Here is an 18,244-nt window from a genome sequence, read left to right on the forward strand (position 1 = left end):
TAATTGGTGTAATTAGAGTAATTGGTGTAATTAGTTTAATTAGTTTAATTAGTGTAATTAGAGTAATTAATAATTAGCAAATTAAATTAGTGTACATTAACCTTGTTGCTAATGATATCCTGGAGGTCTATAGAGGCGTGGCCCAGTTTCTCTTTGCCGATTATATCATCGTCCCACACCCAAAAGTACATCTTGTTTCCCTCGTGGGACACCTCCGTCAGGAAAGTCTCATTCCAGACTGGGTTCAGGTTGTCCTTTATCACACTGGTTTGTAGAATCTTGTGGTCGTCTATTGACACATTCACGTACGGATCTGTTATGTTACCATGGTTACTATTGACACATTCACGTACGGATCTGTTATGTTACCATGGTTACTATTGACACATTCACGTACGGATCTGTTATGTTACCATGGTTACTATTGACACATTCACGTACGGATCTGTTATGTTACCATGGTTACTATTGACACATTCACGTACGGATCTGTTATGTTACCATGGTTACTATTGACACATTCACGTACGGATCTGTTATGTTACCATGGTTACTATTGACACATTCACGTACGGATCTGTTATGTTACCATGGTTACTATTGACACATTAACGTACGGATCTGTTATGTTACCATGGTTACATTCACGTACAAGCGATAGTTAAAAACAACGCACAAGTCTAATCTTACCAAGCATTATTTCAGGGTGGGGCCACTTTGTACAGGCTGTACCGCATAAAGTGTGACTTTTTTCCATTTTAATAGCTTTTGACTAAATTAAACTTCACGGTTATTTTTAACTAAATTTTGTCAGAAATATAGTTGAATTGATAAAAATAATAAAAGATATGGTTAATACTTAATAGTTCGGCATAACAATAACCATAGTAATAAACATTGTTACCTGATAGATCCTTTTTCTTATTTTTGTTGCGAGATAAAAGCCTGTCGAACTTTGCTTTAATGTTTGAGCCGTCTGCGTTTGGGAGGTTGCCAGCACTAATAACGGTCACCTTCAGGTCCCCCCGGAAATATAGCAGGTCGTTATTAGTCCCTTTCATGTTATACTTATACTGCAAAGAAGAATAGTCAATTATTTGGGGGGAGACATGCTGCTTAACAAGGGGGAAGGGGGCATGCCGCTTAACAAGGGGGAAGGGGGAAGGGGGACATGCTGCTTAACAAGGGGGAAGGGGGAAGGGGGACATGCCGCTTAACAAGGGGGAAGGGGGAAGGGGGACATGCTGCTTAACAAAGGGGAAGGGGGAAGGGGGGCATGCTGCTTAACAAGGGGGAAGGGGGGCATGCCGCTTAACAAGGGGGAAGGGGGGCATGCCGCTTAACAAGGGGGAAGGGGGAAGGGGGACATGCTGCTTAACAAGGGGGAAGGGGGGCATGCCGCTTAACAAGGGGGAAGGGGGACATGCTGCTTAACAAGGGGGAAGGGGGAAGGGGGGCATGCTGCTTAACAAGGGGGAAGGGGGAAGGGGGGCATGCCGCTTAACAAGGGGGAAGGGGGGCATGCCGCTTAACATCTCACATCAGGATTAGAAGAAAAGTTTGGGAAGTTTATCGGAGAGGCTCGACGGCAAAAAATTAGTCCAGATTCTACAAAATTTTCAAAAAATTGCGAAACACGATTTGTAACGGAGTTTCACAACCAGCAACTTTTTAAAACAGTTTCTGAAACAAAAAGATAGAGACTGTGGTGATTTGTTATCTGGGACAATGAGGTGTCAGCATAGCACGGGGATAGAATACAGAGCACACAGTGTTACCATGGTTACTATAGTACGGGGATAGAATACAGAGCACACAGTGTTACCATGGTTACTATAGCACGGGGATAGAATACAGAGCACACAGTGTTACCATAGTTACTATAGTACGGGGATAGAATACAGAGCACACAGTGTTACCATGGTTACTATAGTACGGGGATAGAATACAGAGGACACAGTGTTACCATGGTTACTATAGTACGGGGATAGAATACAGAGCACACAGTGTTACCATGGTTACTATAGTACGGGGATAGAATACAGAGCACACAGTGTTACCATGGTTACTGTTTAAACAGTGTTACCATGGTTACTGTTTAAACAGTGCTACCATGATTACTGTTTGAACAGTGCTACCATGGTTACTGTTTAAACAGTGCTACCATGGTTACTGTTTAAACAGTGCTACCATGGTTACTGTTTAAACAGTGCTACCATGGTTACTAATTAAACAGTGCTACCATGGTTACTGTTTAAACAGTGGTACCATGGTTACTGTTTAAACAGTGCTGATTGAGGAGCACTACCCGAAGGCATTACTCGGCACTAACGCCTTAAAATCTTTAATTACAATCAAATATAAATATATGCACACAATGTATAAAATATTAATATAATATAATGTATAAAATATGATTATGCTATTAGCAAATTTAAATAGTACTATTAAGAATTTTAAATAACTCTTATCTCTTGACATAAATTTAGAACAGCGACACAGGGTCTGAAGAATGCGCGGTGATATTTTTATCTTTTAAAAGTTGTAAATGACAGTGAAATTGCGCGGTATCGATAGCATTGTAAAAAATGCTCTAAGATAGTCATATTTCGTTATGAGGTTAAAGTTTTGTTGCTCGTTATTATGATCAAAGTATGTTGTACCAAATTATTTAAATTTCTAAAAGTACGAAATTTGAGTTGTTCCAGTCCTTGTCATCCGGGTTTAGTGCTTGTGCAGTAAGCACATGCTTGCTGACTGTAGACTTGAATGAATTTAGGAATTTGTCTTGTAGGCAAGTGGTGACGTATTTTATGTCCTTGTCAATAATGTTGACTGTTTTGTTATATAACTTAGGCCCAATGTAAGAAATGCTCTTGTCTGAATTACGTAAACGGTTAAATGGTACTGCAAAGAACTCAGGTTCTCTTCTAGGTGCGTTTAAGTTTGAAACAGTAAACATTCTTATAATATTTGGTGGTGCAGTGTTAGAATAAACTTTGTGCATTAAGCATAATATACATTTAGCTATCACGTTCGGTAAAGCTAATACTTCTAGTTTATTGAAAATTTCCTTTGTGTGTGTAGGTGTGCTATTAAGATCTTTGTCATAAAAATAGCGGTGGTATTGGTTATCTGCAGCGCGAATGCCCTTTTTCTGGGCCGAGAAGACTCTTTTGACGGAGTTTAGCGATCTTGTTCCCCAAACTGTGCAGCAGTAGTACAAGTGAGACTGAACAAAGCTGTTGTATATCAACTTGAGTGCTTTGTTAGGTACTGAGCCTTTGAGTTTGTAGAGAATGCCCGCATTTCTAGATACTTTAGTGGCTAAATGTCTAATGTGGTGGGCCCAATTTAGCTTGGTATCAATGATCACGCCAAGAAACTTTTCGTGATAACTTTGCTTGAGTCGTTCACCTCCCATGTAGATTTCTATATCCTCAGTTTTCTTATTTGTAAAGATCATATATTTAGTTTTGCTAGCATTTAATTTAAGCCCGTTTTTAGTAGCCCAATCAATTATCAAAGTCAGAATCTCATTCACCATTGCATTAAGTTGTTCAAATGTATCTGTACTTATTATTAGGTTTTCGTCGTCAGCGAAATAAATATGTTTAGCTAAATTACTAATCTGAGGAAGGTCGTTGATGTAGATTATGAACAGAATTGGTCCGAGAATGGAGCCCTGTGGTACTCCGTAGTTAAGTTTGAGGTGAGAGGACTTGCAGTTGTTGACGCTCACGTATTGCTCTCTATCGGTTAGATATGAGTCAAACCAAGATAAAGCCAACCCCCGAACTCCATAGTGCTCAAGTTTTCTCAGAAGAATACTGCTGTCAACCATGTCAAAGGCCTTGCTGTAGTCCAATAAAAGCAGTGCTGTGACCTGCTTTTTTTCTAGTGCCCTGTGAATATGGTTTTGGGCTTCTAGTAAAGCATGTTCGCAGCTATGCCCAGCCCGAAATCCGTATTGAGAGTCAAATAGGATTTTCTCTGTCTTTAAGTGATCTAATAGTCGCGCTTGCATAATTTTTTCAAAGATTTTTGAGAAACATGAGAGTAGTGAGATAGGTCGATAGTTTGAAACTTCAGCACGTGACCCACCTTTGTGAAGTGGAATTACTTTCGCGATTTTCAATTTATGTGGAAACTTCCCCTGATGTAGAGACGCAGAGACTAGGCAGCTAAGCACTGGTGCAAGTATATTGCTCACTTTTTTCAGGGGAAGTATACTCATATCAGAAGTCGACTTTATCTTCAAACCCTTAACTATTTCAATTATTTCTGATGGGGACGAATCTTCTAGATTCATGCTCCGCTGGCATTTGCTATCTTGAGTTTCTGTTGCGATAGTCCGGCCCTCAGAGCATACGAGACCATTTTCTCTCTTAAGAGTCTCAGCTATATTGCAGAAATAGTCATTGAAGCTATTCGCAATTTGCTGAGAATCTGTTATCTCGCTCCCATTATAGTTAATTTTGTTTATCTTAATTTTGCCTTTTTTCTTTCTGTTTAACAAGTTATTAACCATTTGCCATTGTTTTCTGCTGTCACTAGAATATTTTGTAAAGTATGCGTTGTAATATTTGTTTTTGGCCTTATCCACGTGTTTATTCACAAATTTCTTCATTTTCTTGTACCTAATATCATTTTCAGTGGTCGGGTTTGTGACAAAATCTTCATAAAATTTATTTTTGCGATCACACGCGCACCGTAACCATTCTTGGATCCACGGCTTTGTGTTTTTACGGCGGCCTGGTTTACTCTTTTTTGCCTTAATTGGGAAATTTCGGTCGTATAGTTCACTATATTTTTTATCGAAAGCCTCAAATTTTTCATCTACAGAATCATAGTTATTAACCAAGTTCCAGTCTACCGCATAAATGTCGTTCTCGAACTTTTTGATACTGTCATCGTTTATTACTCGAGAAGATGTTTCTGTGGTATCTTCTTGAAGTTTACAACTGAGCCTATTCTGATCAACCATAATTGTGACAAAAGTTGCCAAGTGGTCAGAGATTGATTCAGAAATTACTCCCGATTTTGTAACAGCGTGGCAATTATTGACGAAAATATGGTCAATGATAGTCGCACTGTGATCTGTGACTCTAGTTGGTCTTGATATCACAGGAGCGAATCCATGCTCTGCCAAAGTGTCCACATACTTAGTGACAGAGTCTATTCTCCCGTAATCTAGTAGGTCTATGTTAGTATCACCGGCCAGTATGATATTTTTGTTTCGATGTCTTGCCAAGTTACGGAGGAAAATTTTTAATTGTTCAAGGAAACCATTCAAATCCCCACTTGGAGAGCGATATATGTTACAGATTAACGCGTTTTTGTGCCCTGTCAAGGTAAGTTCTGCAACCAAGAATTCTCCTATCTTAGGATTATCGTGGCAACATAGAGCGCTCTTAACGTTTATGTCAGATAATTCACATAGTTTTTTGTTAACATATATGACTAATCCTCCACCACGATTTGACGCTCTGGCGGGAGTCTGAACATACGGTGGATAGAAACCGTCTAGTTCGAGCTCCTCTCCCTGAAAAGGCAAACATTCCGTGTTACAATTTGTTTCATTGAAGCAGAGAACGTCGTATTTTGTGTATTGATCTATATTCTCCCGAAATTCTTCAATGTTCCCATTAAGTGACCTAATGTTTAGCGAGAAAACTTTTAATTCATACTCCTTCGTATTTTTTATCGCTTTCGCGGTATAATATTTGTAGTTATTTAGAAGACTAGACGTTGTTTCCCATGGATTCAAATCAGCATCAGTATCATCACGATCACCTATTTGATTTGATAGGTGGTCGCGATTAAAGGGGTTAAACCTAATAGTGTTACTGAAATTTATCATGTGAAGCTGTCTAATGGAGACATCATATGCTGGGAAAATTTTTCTCAAGCATTCTTTGCAGCCTGTTGAGCCAGCAGAACATCTTGTGTGGGATAGGTTGTCACAGTAGCAACATTTGGTCATTTGTCTTATATTCCCAATTTTTGTGCAAGTGTGACATTTTTCTCGTTTATGGGAGACTGGGATTTGTATAGGCTGTGATGGTACTAGAGGCATGACGGCGCCCACTGGAAGAATTTCTGAAATGCAGCTGTAGCAAGACCATTCTCCAGTAAGTTCAGTTATGTCGCTAGGTGTTAGGTGAGCACATTTTGGGTGATATGTCATATAACAAATACTACAAGTGATGCTTATCTTGTGTGAGACTAGGCGCTTTGTACAGGCCTTACAGCTATTTTTACTACTTCGGATAACTACCATTTTTTGGCTGTAAATGATACTCTTGTTTAAATGTAGATATAGGTTTGCTACTGTATATTAATATATAATAAAGTACACGGAAAAACAGTCACTGAAAGTATCTACTCCAGATGAGTGAGCCAAGAAAATGGGGCCAAGAAGAGTGAGAAAACGTGCGAGGTTTTGTGAACACTCTGTCCGGGTCCCTAACTTCAGCTCCTAACTAGAGAAATCAATTCAGTTAAGTGTTGTTCTGTGGGAATAAGTTTAAAAAGTTAATTGAAGTATGTGAAATGTGAATGTGGGAATAAGTTTAAAAAGTTAATTGAAGTATGTGAAATGTGAATGTGACTTGTATTCTGTATTTGTAACTTGTAAGTGTATGTACTTAGTGGTCTGATTACGTGGTTCAACTTAGTAAAGATAAGATTTCGATTAGCCGTAAGCTGGTGCAGATAAGACATGGTTCGTATACTGTACGATTCTTAGTAGATTAATAATTATGTCCAAATTTTCGATGTAGTATGTTTGTAGATTGTATTGCTGTTCTAAGGTCTGCCCAATGAAGAAACATACTCCCGTCTTAGCGGCCAGTGTCTTCGAATTAAGTAGCTGCGCCCCATGAATTCTTTGACACAGGTAGCAAGAGAGCGAGCTATCTCTCTCTTGGACAGTACTGTTAGGTGGATTCCGTTTCCATCAGGATCTACAATGACCTCTCTTCTCTGGTATAAAACAGTACAAATATGGTGCGAGTCAAAGAACCATAGCTTGGACACTCTATTGCTTAGTTCAAAAATAAAGCTGTTAAAATGCTTAACCTCCTCATTAAGCCACGAGAAACGTGTGAGAACTAACCATGCTACCATGGTTACTGTTTAAACAGTGCTGTTTAAACAGTGCTACCATGGTTACTGTTTAAACAGTGTTACCATGGTTACTGTTTAAACAGTGCTACCATGGTTACTGTTTAAACAGTGCTACCATGGTTACTGTTTAAACAGTGCTACCATGGTTACTGTTTAAACAGTGCTACCATGGTTACTGTTTAAACAGTGTTACCATGGTTACTGTTTAAACAGTGCTACCATGGTTACTGTTTAAACAGTGTTACCATGGTTACTGTTTAAACAGTGCTACCATGGTTACTGTTTAAACAGTGTTACCATGGTTACTGTTTAAGCAGTGCTACCATGGTTACTGTTTAAGCAGTGTTACCATGGTTACTGTTTAAGCAGTGCTACCATGGTTACTGTTTAAACAGTGCTACCATGGTTACTGTTTAAACAGTGCTACCATGGTTACTGTTTAAACAGTGCTACCATGGTTACTAATTAAACAGTGCTACCATGGTTACTGTTTAAACAGTGCTACCATGGTTACTGTTTAAACAGTGCTACCATGGTTACTGTTTAAACAGTGTTACCATGGTTACTGTTTAAACAGTGCTACCATGGTTACTGTTTAAACAGTGCTACCATGGTTACTGTTTAAACAGTGCTACCATGGTTACTGTTTAAACAGTGCTACCATGGTTACTGTTTAAACAGTGCTACCATGGTTACTGTTTAAACAGTGCTACCATGGTTACTGTTTAAACAGTGCTACCATGGTTACTGTTTAAACAGTGCTACCATGGTTACTGTTTAAACAGTGTTACCATGGTTACTGTTTAAACAGTGTTACCATGGTTACTGTTTTAACAGTGTTACCATGGTTACTGTTTAAACAGTGCTACCATGGTTACTGTTTAAACAGCGCTACCATGGTTACTGTTTAAACAGCGCTACCATGGTTACTGTTTAAACAGTGCTACCATGGTTACTGTTCAAACAGTGTTACCATGGTTACTGTTTAAACAGTGTTACCATGGTTACTGTTTAAACAGTAACCATGGTAGCACTGTTTAAACAGTGTTACCATGGTTACTGTTTAAACAGTGTTACCATGGTTACTGTTTAAACAGTGCTACCATGGTTACTGTTTAAACAGTGTTACCATGGTTACTGTTTAAACAGTGCTACCATGGTTACTGTTTAAACAGTGTTACCATGGTTACTGTTTTAACAGTGTTACCATGGTTACTGTTTAAACAGTGCTACCATGGTTACTGTTTAAACAGCGCTACCATGGTTACTGTTTAAACAGTGCTACCATGGTTACTGTTCAAACAGTGTTACCATGGTTACTGTTTAAACAGTGTTACCATGGTTACTGTTTAAACAGTAACCATGGTAGCACTGTTTAAACAGTGTTACCATGGTTACTGTTTAAACAGTGTTACCATGGTTACTGTTTAAACAGTGCTACCATGGTTACTGTTTAAACAGTGTTACCATGGTTACTGTTTAAACAGTGCTACCATGGTTACTGTTTAAACAGTGTTACCATGGTTACTGTTTAAACAGTGTTACCATGGTTACTGTTTAAACAGTTTTACCATGGTTACTGTTCAAACAGTGTTACCATGGTTACTGTTTAAACAGTGCTACCATGGTTACTGTTTAAACAGTGTTACCATGGTTACTGTTTAAACAGTGCTACCAAGTTTACTGTTTAAACAGTGCTACCATGGTTACTGTTTAAACAGTGTAACCATGGTTACTGTTTAAACAGTGTTACCATGGTTACTGTTTAAACAGTGCTACCATGGTTACTGTTTAAACAGTGCTACCATGGTTACTGTTCAAACAGTAATACCATGGTTACTGTTTAAACAGTGCTACCATGGTTACTGTTTAAACAGTGCTACCATGGTTACTGTTTAAACAGTGTTACCATGGTTACTGTTTAAACAGTGTTACCATGGTTACTGTTTTAACAGTGCTACCATGGTTACTGTTTAAACAGTGTTACCATGGTTACTGTTTTAACAGTGTTACCATAGTTACTGTTTACGCAGTGCTACCATGGTAATTGTGCACGTCGGTTACCATGGCGATCACTCAGCCTGCTACCATGGTGATCACACAGCCTGTTACTATTGCGACTATTCAGATCTTAATTAATACTTACACGTTGAATTAATAACGTCAGTATTGTCATTATATCATTTTCTAATGACACAGGCGCTAAAACACAGGAACTAAACAAATCGGTTATTATGGTGAGAAAGTATGTACAGGGCAAATACGACATGCAATGGAATGTCAGCGTGTGTGTGTGTGTGTGTGTGTGTGTGTGTGTGTGTGTGTGTGTGTGTGTGTGTGTGTGTGTGTGTGTGTGTGTGTGTGTGTGTGTGTGTGTGTGTGTGTGTGTGTGTGTGTGTGTGTGTGTGTGTGTGTGTGTGTGTGTGTGTGTGTGTGTGTGTGTGTGTGTGTGTGTGTGTGTGTGTGTGTGTGTGTGTGTGTGTGTGTGTGTGTGTGTGTGTGTGTGTGTGTGTGTGTGTGTGTGTGTGTGTGTGTGTGTGTGTTTGCAACATTTCTGAAGTATGCATTTTTCGTAGCATCAAACAAAGGTATCGACTGTTATCTTGTGTCAATATTAAATGCCAATAAATAAACTGAGCACAAGTGAACTTACCTAACGCTCTAACGGGTGATGACAAAAAATGGAACTTTTTTCAAATTATTTTATCGGGTCGATCAATTGTGGTCAAAATCAATGAAACAGTGTTAAATTTTGAACAAATTTTGAACAAAAATAGTCAATGGCAAACACACAGAAGCCTCTCGCGGCAGGCACAGAGCAATCTCTTTCTTACAGCCACTGAAATGGTTTGTACAGTTTATTGAAATTTGGAAAATCCAATGTGTCGACTGGCGAAGCTTCACATCCAAAATGTTTATAGCACAAGGTATGGCTAAGACTTCTATTTACCGGATTGTGAAGCGATATGAGCAGGAAGGATCTGTAGCCGAGCTACACGGCCAACTTAGACGTTCAGTTTACCACAAGACCGGCATCTCCCAGAGGTCCCTGGCTGATTTCACTGTACTCAGGGATATATTTCGAGAACGGTCAAAAGATTAAACATTCGCTATTTAAAACGCACCAAAATACCCAGATATTTTTTAAAACGGAAAAACGTGAAGCAAAAAAAAGATGCAGAAAAATTTCGAACGTATAATTAATGTATACCTAATGTGTAAAAAAAGGTCAACCCAACTGAATTTCCACAATGTAGACCCATATAGCACTACTTTGGAGTGCTGGTTACACATGTCTACGCCCGGAACTGGATTGCAGAAGCTCTGAAAGTCTGAATCGCAGAATAAAATTTTGCATCAAGAAGATTCCCAAGCAAACCGTACAAGCCATTTCAGTGACTGTAAGAATGAGATTGCTTTTGCAATTGTCCACATTTTAACACTGTTTCATTGATTTTGACCACAAATGAATTGATCGATCCGATAAAAAAGATTTTTAAAAATTTCCATTTTTTTTGTCATCACCCGTTACACCCCGTTACACCCCGTTACACCCCGTTACACCCTGTTAGTGTAACACAGTGGAAATATAAACTGATCTGTCCGTATATACTTGATTAATTTTAAAGTTCTGACACAGTGCTTTAGTGAGGATATATTTCAATGTCACCACATCAAGAGACAATACAGGGTATACACTGCAATCAGAAACGTGGCCCTGCTGGTGAGACTAGACAATGTTCAAGCAATCATCTAAATTTGTTCTCAGCTGCTACATCTGAGGTAGATATAGAGTATAACACGGTACAGTCTCACTCACCTACAAGTGTACAGTCTCACTCACCTACAAGTGTACAGTCTCACTCACCTACAAGTGTACAGTCTCACTCACCTACAAGTGTACAGTCTCACTCGCCTACAAGTGTACAGTCTCACTCACCTACAAGTGTACAGTCTCACTCACCTACAAGTGTACAGTCTCACTCACCTACAAGTGTACAGTCTCACTCACCTACAAGTGTACAGTCTCACTCACCTACAAGTGTACAGTCTCACTCACCTACAAGTGTACAGTCTCACTCACCTACAAGTGTACAGTCTCACTCACCTACAAGTGTACAGTCTCACTCACCTACAAGTGTACAGTCTCACTCACCTACAAGTGTACAGTCTCACTCACCTACAAGTGTACAGTCTCACTCACCTACAAGTGTACAGTCTCACTCACCTACAAGTGTACCAGCAGTGTATGTACAGTGTACCCGGTATTGTACCTGCAGTGTATGTACAGTGTACCCGGTATTGTACCTGCAGTGTATGTACAGTGTACCCGGTATTGTACCTGTAGTGTATGTACAGTGTACCCGGTATTGTACCTGCAGTGCATGTACAGTGTACCCGGTATTGTACCTGCAGTGTATGTACAGTGTACCCGGTATTGTACCTGCAGTGTATGTACAGTGTACCTGGTATTGTACCTGTAGTGTATGTACACTACAGGTACAATACCGGGTACACTGTACATACACTGCAGGTACAATACACTGTAAACAAGAAGACTGAGCTAAAATTATTTCTATCATAATTTGTCGTTGTGTGAGCTATAATAGTAATTGTAATGTCAACGTTTAAAGTATATCTTAGAAAAGCGAGAGAAGACATGAAGACATTTAAATTGTGATGAAGAACTCTGTTGACGGTAGTATAGGGTATAAATATATGTGTATTGTATAGGGTATACATATATGTGTATTGTATACAGTAGTATAGGGTATACATATATGTGTATTGTATACAGTAGTACAGGGTATACATATATGTGTATTGTATACAGTAGTATAGGGTATACATATATGTGTATTGTATACAGTAGTACAGGGTATACATATATGTGTATTGTAAACAGTAGAACAGTGGCGTAACATTAGAATGGAGGTGAATAAACATATTATTTACCTATATAGATACAGGTAACCTGGGTAGTGCTTCTAGGTCGCTGCATAAGCTAAAGTAACTAGTTAGAGTAATTAGTTGTGTAAAGGTTAGTAACTAGTTAGAGTAATTAGTTGTGTAAAGGTTAGTAACTAGTTAGAGTAATTAGTTGTGTAAAGGTTAGTAACTAGTTAGAGTAATTAGTTGTGTAAAGGTTAGTAACTAGTTACAGTAATTAGTTGTGTAAAGGTTAGTAACTAGTTACAGTAATTAGTTGTGTAAAGGTTAGTAACTAGTTAAAGTAATTTGTTGTGTAAAGGTTAGTAACTAGTTACAGTAATTAGTTGTGTAAAGGTGAGTAACTAGTTACAGTAATTAGTTGTGTAAAGGTTAGTAACTAGTTAGAGTAATTAGTTGTGTAAAGGTTAGTAACTAGTTAGAGTAATTAGTTGTGTAAAGGTTAGTGACTAGTTAGAGTAATTAGTTGTGTAAAAGTTAGTGACTAGTTAGAGCAATTAGTTGTGTAAAGGTTAGTAACTAGTTACAGTAATTAGTTGTGTAAAGGTTAGTAACTAGTTAGAGTAATTAGTTGTGTAAAGGTTAGTAACTAGTTACAGTAATTAGTTGTGTAAAGGTGAGTAACTAGTTACAGTAATTAGTTGTGTAAAGGTTAGTAACTAGTTATAGTAATTAGTTGTGTAAAGGTTAGTAACTAGTTAGAGTAATTAGTTGTGTAAAGGTTAGTGGCTAGTTAGAGTAATTAGTTGTGTAAAAGTTAGTGACTAGTTAGAGCAATTAGTTGTGTAAAGGTTAGTAACTAGTTACAGTAATTAGTTGTGTAAAGGTTAGTAACTAGTTAGAGTAATTAGTTGTGTAAAGGTTAGTAACTAGTTACAGTAATTAGTTGTGTAAAGGTTAGTAACTAGTTACAGTAATTAGTTGTGTAAAAGTTAGTGACTAGTTACAGTAATTAGTTGTGTAAAGGTTAGTAACTAGTTACAGTAATTAGTTGTGTAAAGGTTAGTAACTAGTTAGAGTAATTAGTTGTGTAAAGGTTAGTAACTAGTTAGAGTAATTAGTTGTGTAAAGGTTAGTAACTAGTTAGAGTAATTAGTTGTGTAAAGGTTAGTAACTAGTTAGAGTAATAAGTTGTGTAAAGGTTAGTAACTAGTTAGAGTAATTAGTTGTGTAAAGGTTAGTAACTAGTTAGAGTAATTAGTTGTGTAAAGGTTAGTAACTAGTTAGAGTAATTAGTTGTGTAAAGGTTAGTAACTAGTTAGAGTTATTGGTTGTGTAAAGGTTAGTAACTAGTTAGAGTAATTAGTTGTGTAAAGGTTTTACGCAGAGGGGAAGCACTGTAATTAGTTGTTTCATTATCTTCGTTTTCATTTGAAACATTACAAAAGCAATTATAAAACATGTATATGCATTTTTTTCAAAATAAGTTCTTAAGGGGTCGGGGGTTCGCCCTGATTTGTTTGTGAAACTTGGTTTCGAGTTAGCAACCAACAAACTAAGACCGGTGACCGAACTTTTGATGGGCCAAAATCAACATGCCTAAAATCCAGATTTTAGGTGCTTTACTTGTAGCTAGTGGTCCCCTGAACTCTTATTTGAATTTTGATCAACATTTGACAAAAAATGGCTGAGTTATGAGCCAAAAACTATATGCCCATATTTGGGCATACGCACCAAATTTGATCGATTTTGGCCCATAAATTGGTCACATATCAATATTTTTGAATGAAATCAACTTTATATGGAAGGTAAGCCTATACTACACATTCTTTATGATTATAAGCTCAGTATCTACCTAACTGTGGATTCTGTGTTCAAATAATCGCAAAAAATAAACAAAATCGCCCATATCTCAGTTCGCGATATTTGAAAAACTGATTTCGCTCAAAACAATAGAACTCAATAGGGTTTCAATATTTTTACATGAAATTTTTAGAATCAACGTAGAATTGCATTTCGACCTTAAGTTTTAATATGGAATTTTGAGTTAGGCCTTTTAAAAAATTTGGCGGACAAATTCTGAAAAATGCCCGGCAAATTTTAGAATTTGGCCGCCGAATTTTTGGGGAAAAAACAGAGAAAATTTGCACAAAATAGAGCAAAACTGGTTATATCAGCCATTTTTGCCTCCCGTTCTATGTTAATAACTCGAAAAGTAAGCATTTTAGGGTGCATGTTGCTTCATAAGTTGTATATAAACATGGCCATTCTGCACAATTTGCACTCATTCAAAAATCTCTAAGGCCTTCATAGCCCAATTTACCAGATACCCATATTTTTGCATGATTTCTGGAACCGAAAATCAGTTTTTCGCCAATAACTGAAAAAGTAAGCACTTTAAGGCATATGTTTCTTCGTAAGTCATATATAAATATGCCAATTGCGGCTCTTTTTCACTCTATCCAAAGACTCTATCATAATCCTATCAAAAGTTGGTAAAATCGGCTCAGCGCCATGCCCAAAATGGTTTTTGGCGAATTTCTCGAAAAGTAAGGATTTTAGGCCATGTGTTGATCAATAACTCTTATATAAACATGCATATGCGGCTTCGTTTAAGCCTATTTTGAAGTCTCTACGACCTTCAGAAGCAAGGGGTCAGTTACGTTATTGGGTCAATATGGCCGTGGCCCTCCTGGGTTACCCCACGGTAAAAAAAATGTCTCCAACCGAAAATTGTTTATTCATACCTTTGGGAAGGTCTGTGCAAAGTTTCGTGAGTATCTGAAGATTTGCAGGCAGCTGTCCTTAAATGACTGGACTATTAAGTATTACCAGCTATAGCGATTCATGTATGACTTGGACATGACACTCTGTTTACAGAATAGGACAGGATGACAAATGCTCCTTATGTATTCCTCATCGTCGTGTGCGAACTGACACACATAGAAGCACATCGTGCCACCGGGTCCCCAGAGGACCGCTCAAATGAGTTTATAAAAGCTGTTGAGCGGATGATCCTCGGATTAAACAGTCACGATGAACAGGACCGTTTAACTCAACACTTGAGTAGATTTGTACCAGCCTTATCTAGTGAATAACTCACTTACAGGGTCTATTGAGCAGACTCTGGTGAATAACTCACTTACAGGGTCTATTGAGCGGACTCTGGTGGATAACTCACTTGCAGGGTCTATTGAGCGGACTCTGGTGGATAACTCACTTGCAGGGTCTATTGAGCAGACTCTGGTGGATAACTCACTTGCAGGGTCTATTGAGCAGACTCTGGTGGATAACTCACTTGCAGGGTCTATTGAGCGGACTCTGGTGGATAACTCACTTGCAGGGTCTATTGAGCAGACTCTGGTGGATAACTCACTTGCAGGGTCTATTGAGCAGACTCTGGTGGATAACTCACTTGCAGGGTCTATTGAGCAGACTCTGGTGGATAACTCACTTGCAGGGTCTATTGAGCAGACTCTGGTGGATAACTCACTTGCAGGGTCTATTGAGCAGACTCTGGTGGATAACTCACTTGCAGGGTCTATTGAGCAGACTCTGGTGGATAACTCACTTGCAGGGTCTATTGAGCGGACTCTGGTGGATAACTCACTTGCAGGGTCTATTGAGCAGACTCTGGTGGATAACTCACTTGCAGGGTCTATTGAGCAGACTCTGGTGGATAACTCACTTGCAGGGTCTATTGAGCGGACTCTGGTGGATAACTCACTTGCAGGGTCTATTGAGCGGACTCTGGTGGATAACTCACTTGCAGGGTCTATTGAGCAGACTCTGGTGGATAACTCACTTGCAGGGTCTATTGAGCGGACTCTGGTGAATAACTCACTTGCAGGGTCTATTGAGCAGACTCTGGTGAATAACTCACTTGCAGGGTCTATTGAGCAGACTCTGGTGGATAACTCACTTGCAGGGTCTATTGAGCGGACTCTGGTGGATAACTCACTTGCAGGGTCTATTGAGCAGACTCTGGTGGATAACTCACTTGCAGGGTCTATTGAGCGGACTCTGGTGGATAACTCACTTGCAGGGTCTATTGAGCGGACTCTGGTGAATAACTCACTTGCAGGGTCTATTGAGCAGACTCTGGTGGATAACTCACTTGCAGGGTCTATTGAGCAGACTCTGGTGGATAACTCACTTGCAGGGTCTATTGAGCAGACTCTGGTGGATAACTCACTTGCAGGGTCTATTGAGCAGACTCTGGTGGATAACTCACTTGCAGGGTCTATTGAGCAGACTCTGGTGGATAACTCACTTGCAGGGTCTATTGAGCAGACTCTGGTGGATAACTCACTTGCAGGGTCTATTGAGCAGACTCTGGTGAATAACTCACTTGCAGGGTCTATTGAGCGGACTCTGGTGGATAACTCACTTGCAGGGTCTATTGAGCAGACTCTGGTGGATAACTCACTTGCAGGGTCTATTGAGCAGACTCTGGTGGATAACTCACTTGCAGGGTCTATTGAGCAGACTCTGGTGAATAACTCACTTGCAGGGTCTATTGAGCAGACTCTGGTGATAACTCACTTGCAGGGTCTATTGAGCGGACTCTGGTGATAACTCACTTGCAGGGTCTATTGAGCAGACTCTGGTGGATAACTCACTTGCAGGGTCTATTGAGCAGACTCTGGTGGATAACTCACTTGCAGGGTCTATTGAGCAGACTCTGGTGGATAACTCACTTGCAGGGTCTATTGAGCAGACTCTGGTGAATAACTCACTTGCAGGGTCTATTGAGCAGACTCTGGTGATAACTCACTTGCAGGGTCTATTGAGCGGACTCTGGTGGATAACTCACTTGCAGGGTCTATTGAGCAGACTCTGGTGGATAACTCACTTGCAGGGTCTATTGAGCAGACTCTGGTGGATAACTCACTTGCAGGGTCTATTGAGCAGACTCTGGTGAATAACTCACTTGCAGGGTCTATTGAGCGGACTCTGGTGAATAACTCACTTGCAGGGTCTATTGAGCGGACTCTGGTGGATAACTCACTTGCAGGGTCTATTGAGCGGACTCTGGTGGATAACTCACTTGCAGGGTCTATTGAGCAGACTCTGGTGATAACTCACTTGCAGGGTCTATTGAGCAGACTCTGGTGGATAACTCACTTGCAGGGTCTATTGAGCAGACTCTGGTGAATAACTCACTTGCAGGGTCTATTGAGCAGACTCTGGTGGATAACTCACTTGCAGGGTCTATTGAGCAGACTCTGGTGATAACTCACTTGCAGGGTCTATTGAGCAGACTCTGGTGGATAACTCACTTGCAGGGTCTATTGAGCAGACTCTGGTGAATAACTCACTTGCAGGGTCTATTGAGCAGACTCTGGTGAATAACTCACTTGCAGGGTCTATTGAGCAGACTCTGGTGGATAACTCACTTGCAGGGTCTATTGAGCGGACTCTGGTGGATAACTCACTTGCAGGGTCTATTGAGCAGACTCTGGTGGATAACTCACTTGCAGGGTCTATTGAGCAGACTCTGGTGATAACTCACTTGCAGGGTCTATTGAGCAGACTCTGGTGCAGGGTCTATTGAGCGGACTCTGGTGGATAACTCACTTGCAGGGTCTATTGAGCGGACTCTGGTGCAGGGTCTATTGAGCAGACTCTGGTGGATAACTCACTTGCAGGGTCTATTGAGCAGACTCTGGTGCAGGGTCTATTGAGCGGACTCTGGTGGATAACTCACTTGCAGGGTCTATTGAGCAGACTCTGGTGGATAACTCACTTGCAGGGTCTATTGAGCAGACTCTGGTGGATAACTCACTTGCAGGGTCTATTGAGCAGACTCTGGTGGATAACTCACTTGCAGGGTCTATTGAGCAGACTCTGGTGAATAACTCACTTGCAGGGTCTATTGAGCAGACTCTGGTGATAACTCACTTGCAGGGTCTATTGAGCGGACTCTGGTGGATAACTCACTTGCAGGGTCTATTGAGCAGACTCTGGTGGATAACTCACTTGCAGGGTCTATTGAGCAGACTCTGGTGAATAACTCACTTGCAGGGTCTATTGAGCAGACTCTGGTGGATAACTCACTTGCAGGGTCTATTGAGCGGACTCTGGTGCAGGGTCTATTGAGCAGACTCTGGTGGATAACTCACTTGCAGGGTCTATTGAGCAGACTCTGGTGGATAACTCACTTGCAGGGTCTATTGAGCAGACTCTGGTGATAACTCACTTGCAGGGTCTATTGAGCGGA

At 39.9% G+C, this 18,244-nt stretch overlaps 2 protein-coding genes across 2 annotated transcripts in view; one reads left to right on the forward strand and one right to left on the reverse strand.

Annotated features, from left to right (window-relative positions):
• LOC134812315 (uncharacterized) overlaps positions 1-18,244 on the reverse strand; it is a 63,419-nt gene that overhangs the window by 29,415 nt on the left and 15,760 nt on the right. The window contains exons 3-4 of the mRNA XM_063819696.1: positions 905-1,073; positions 102-313 (exon numbers count right to left, since the gene is read on the reverse strand). Coding sequence (XP_063675766.1) covers positions 102-313; positions 905-1,073 — 381 coding nt within the window. The remainder of the gene's footprint in view (positions 1-101; positions 314-904; positions 1,074-18,244) is intronic.
• LOC134812318 (peptidyl-prolyl cis-trans isomerase FKBP3-like) overlaps positions 1-18,244 on the forward strand; it is a 106,863-nt gene that overhangs the window by 20,417 nt on the left and 68,202 nt on the right. The window lies entirely within an intron of this gene.

Source organism: Bolinopsis microptera, chromosome 3 (genome assembly GCF_026151205.1).
Source record: "Bolinopsis microptera isolate Bmic1 chromosome 3, MBARI_Bmic_1.0, whole genome shotgun sequence".
NCBI classification, from domain to species: domain Eukaryota; kingdom Metazoa; phylum Ctenophora; class Tentaculata; order Lobata; family Bolinopsidae; genus Bolinopsis; species Bolinopsis microptera.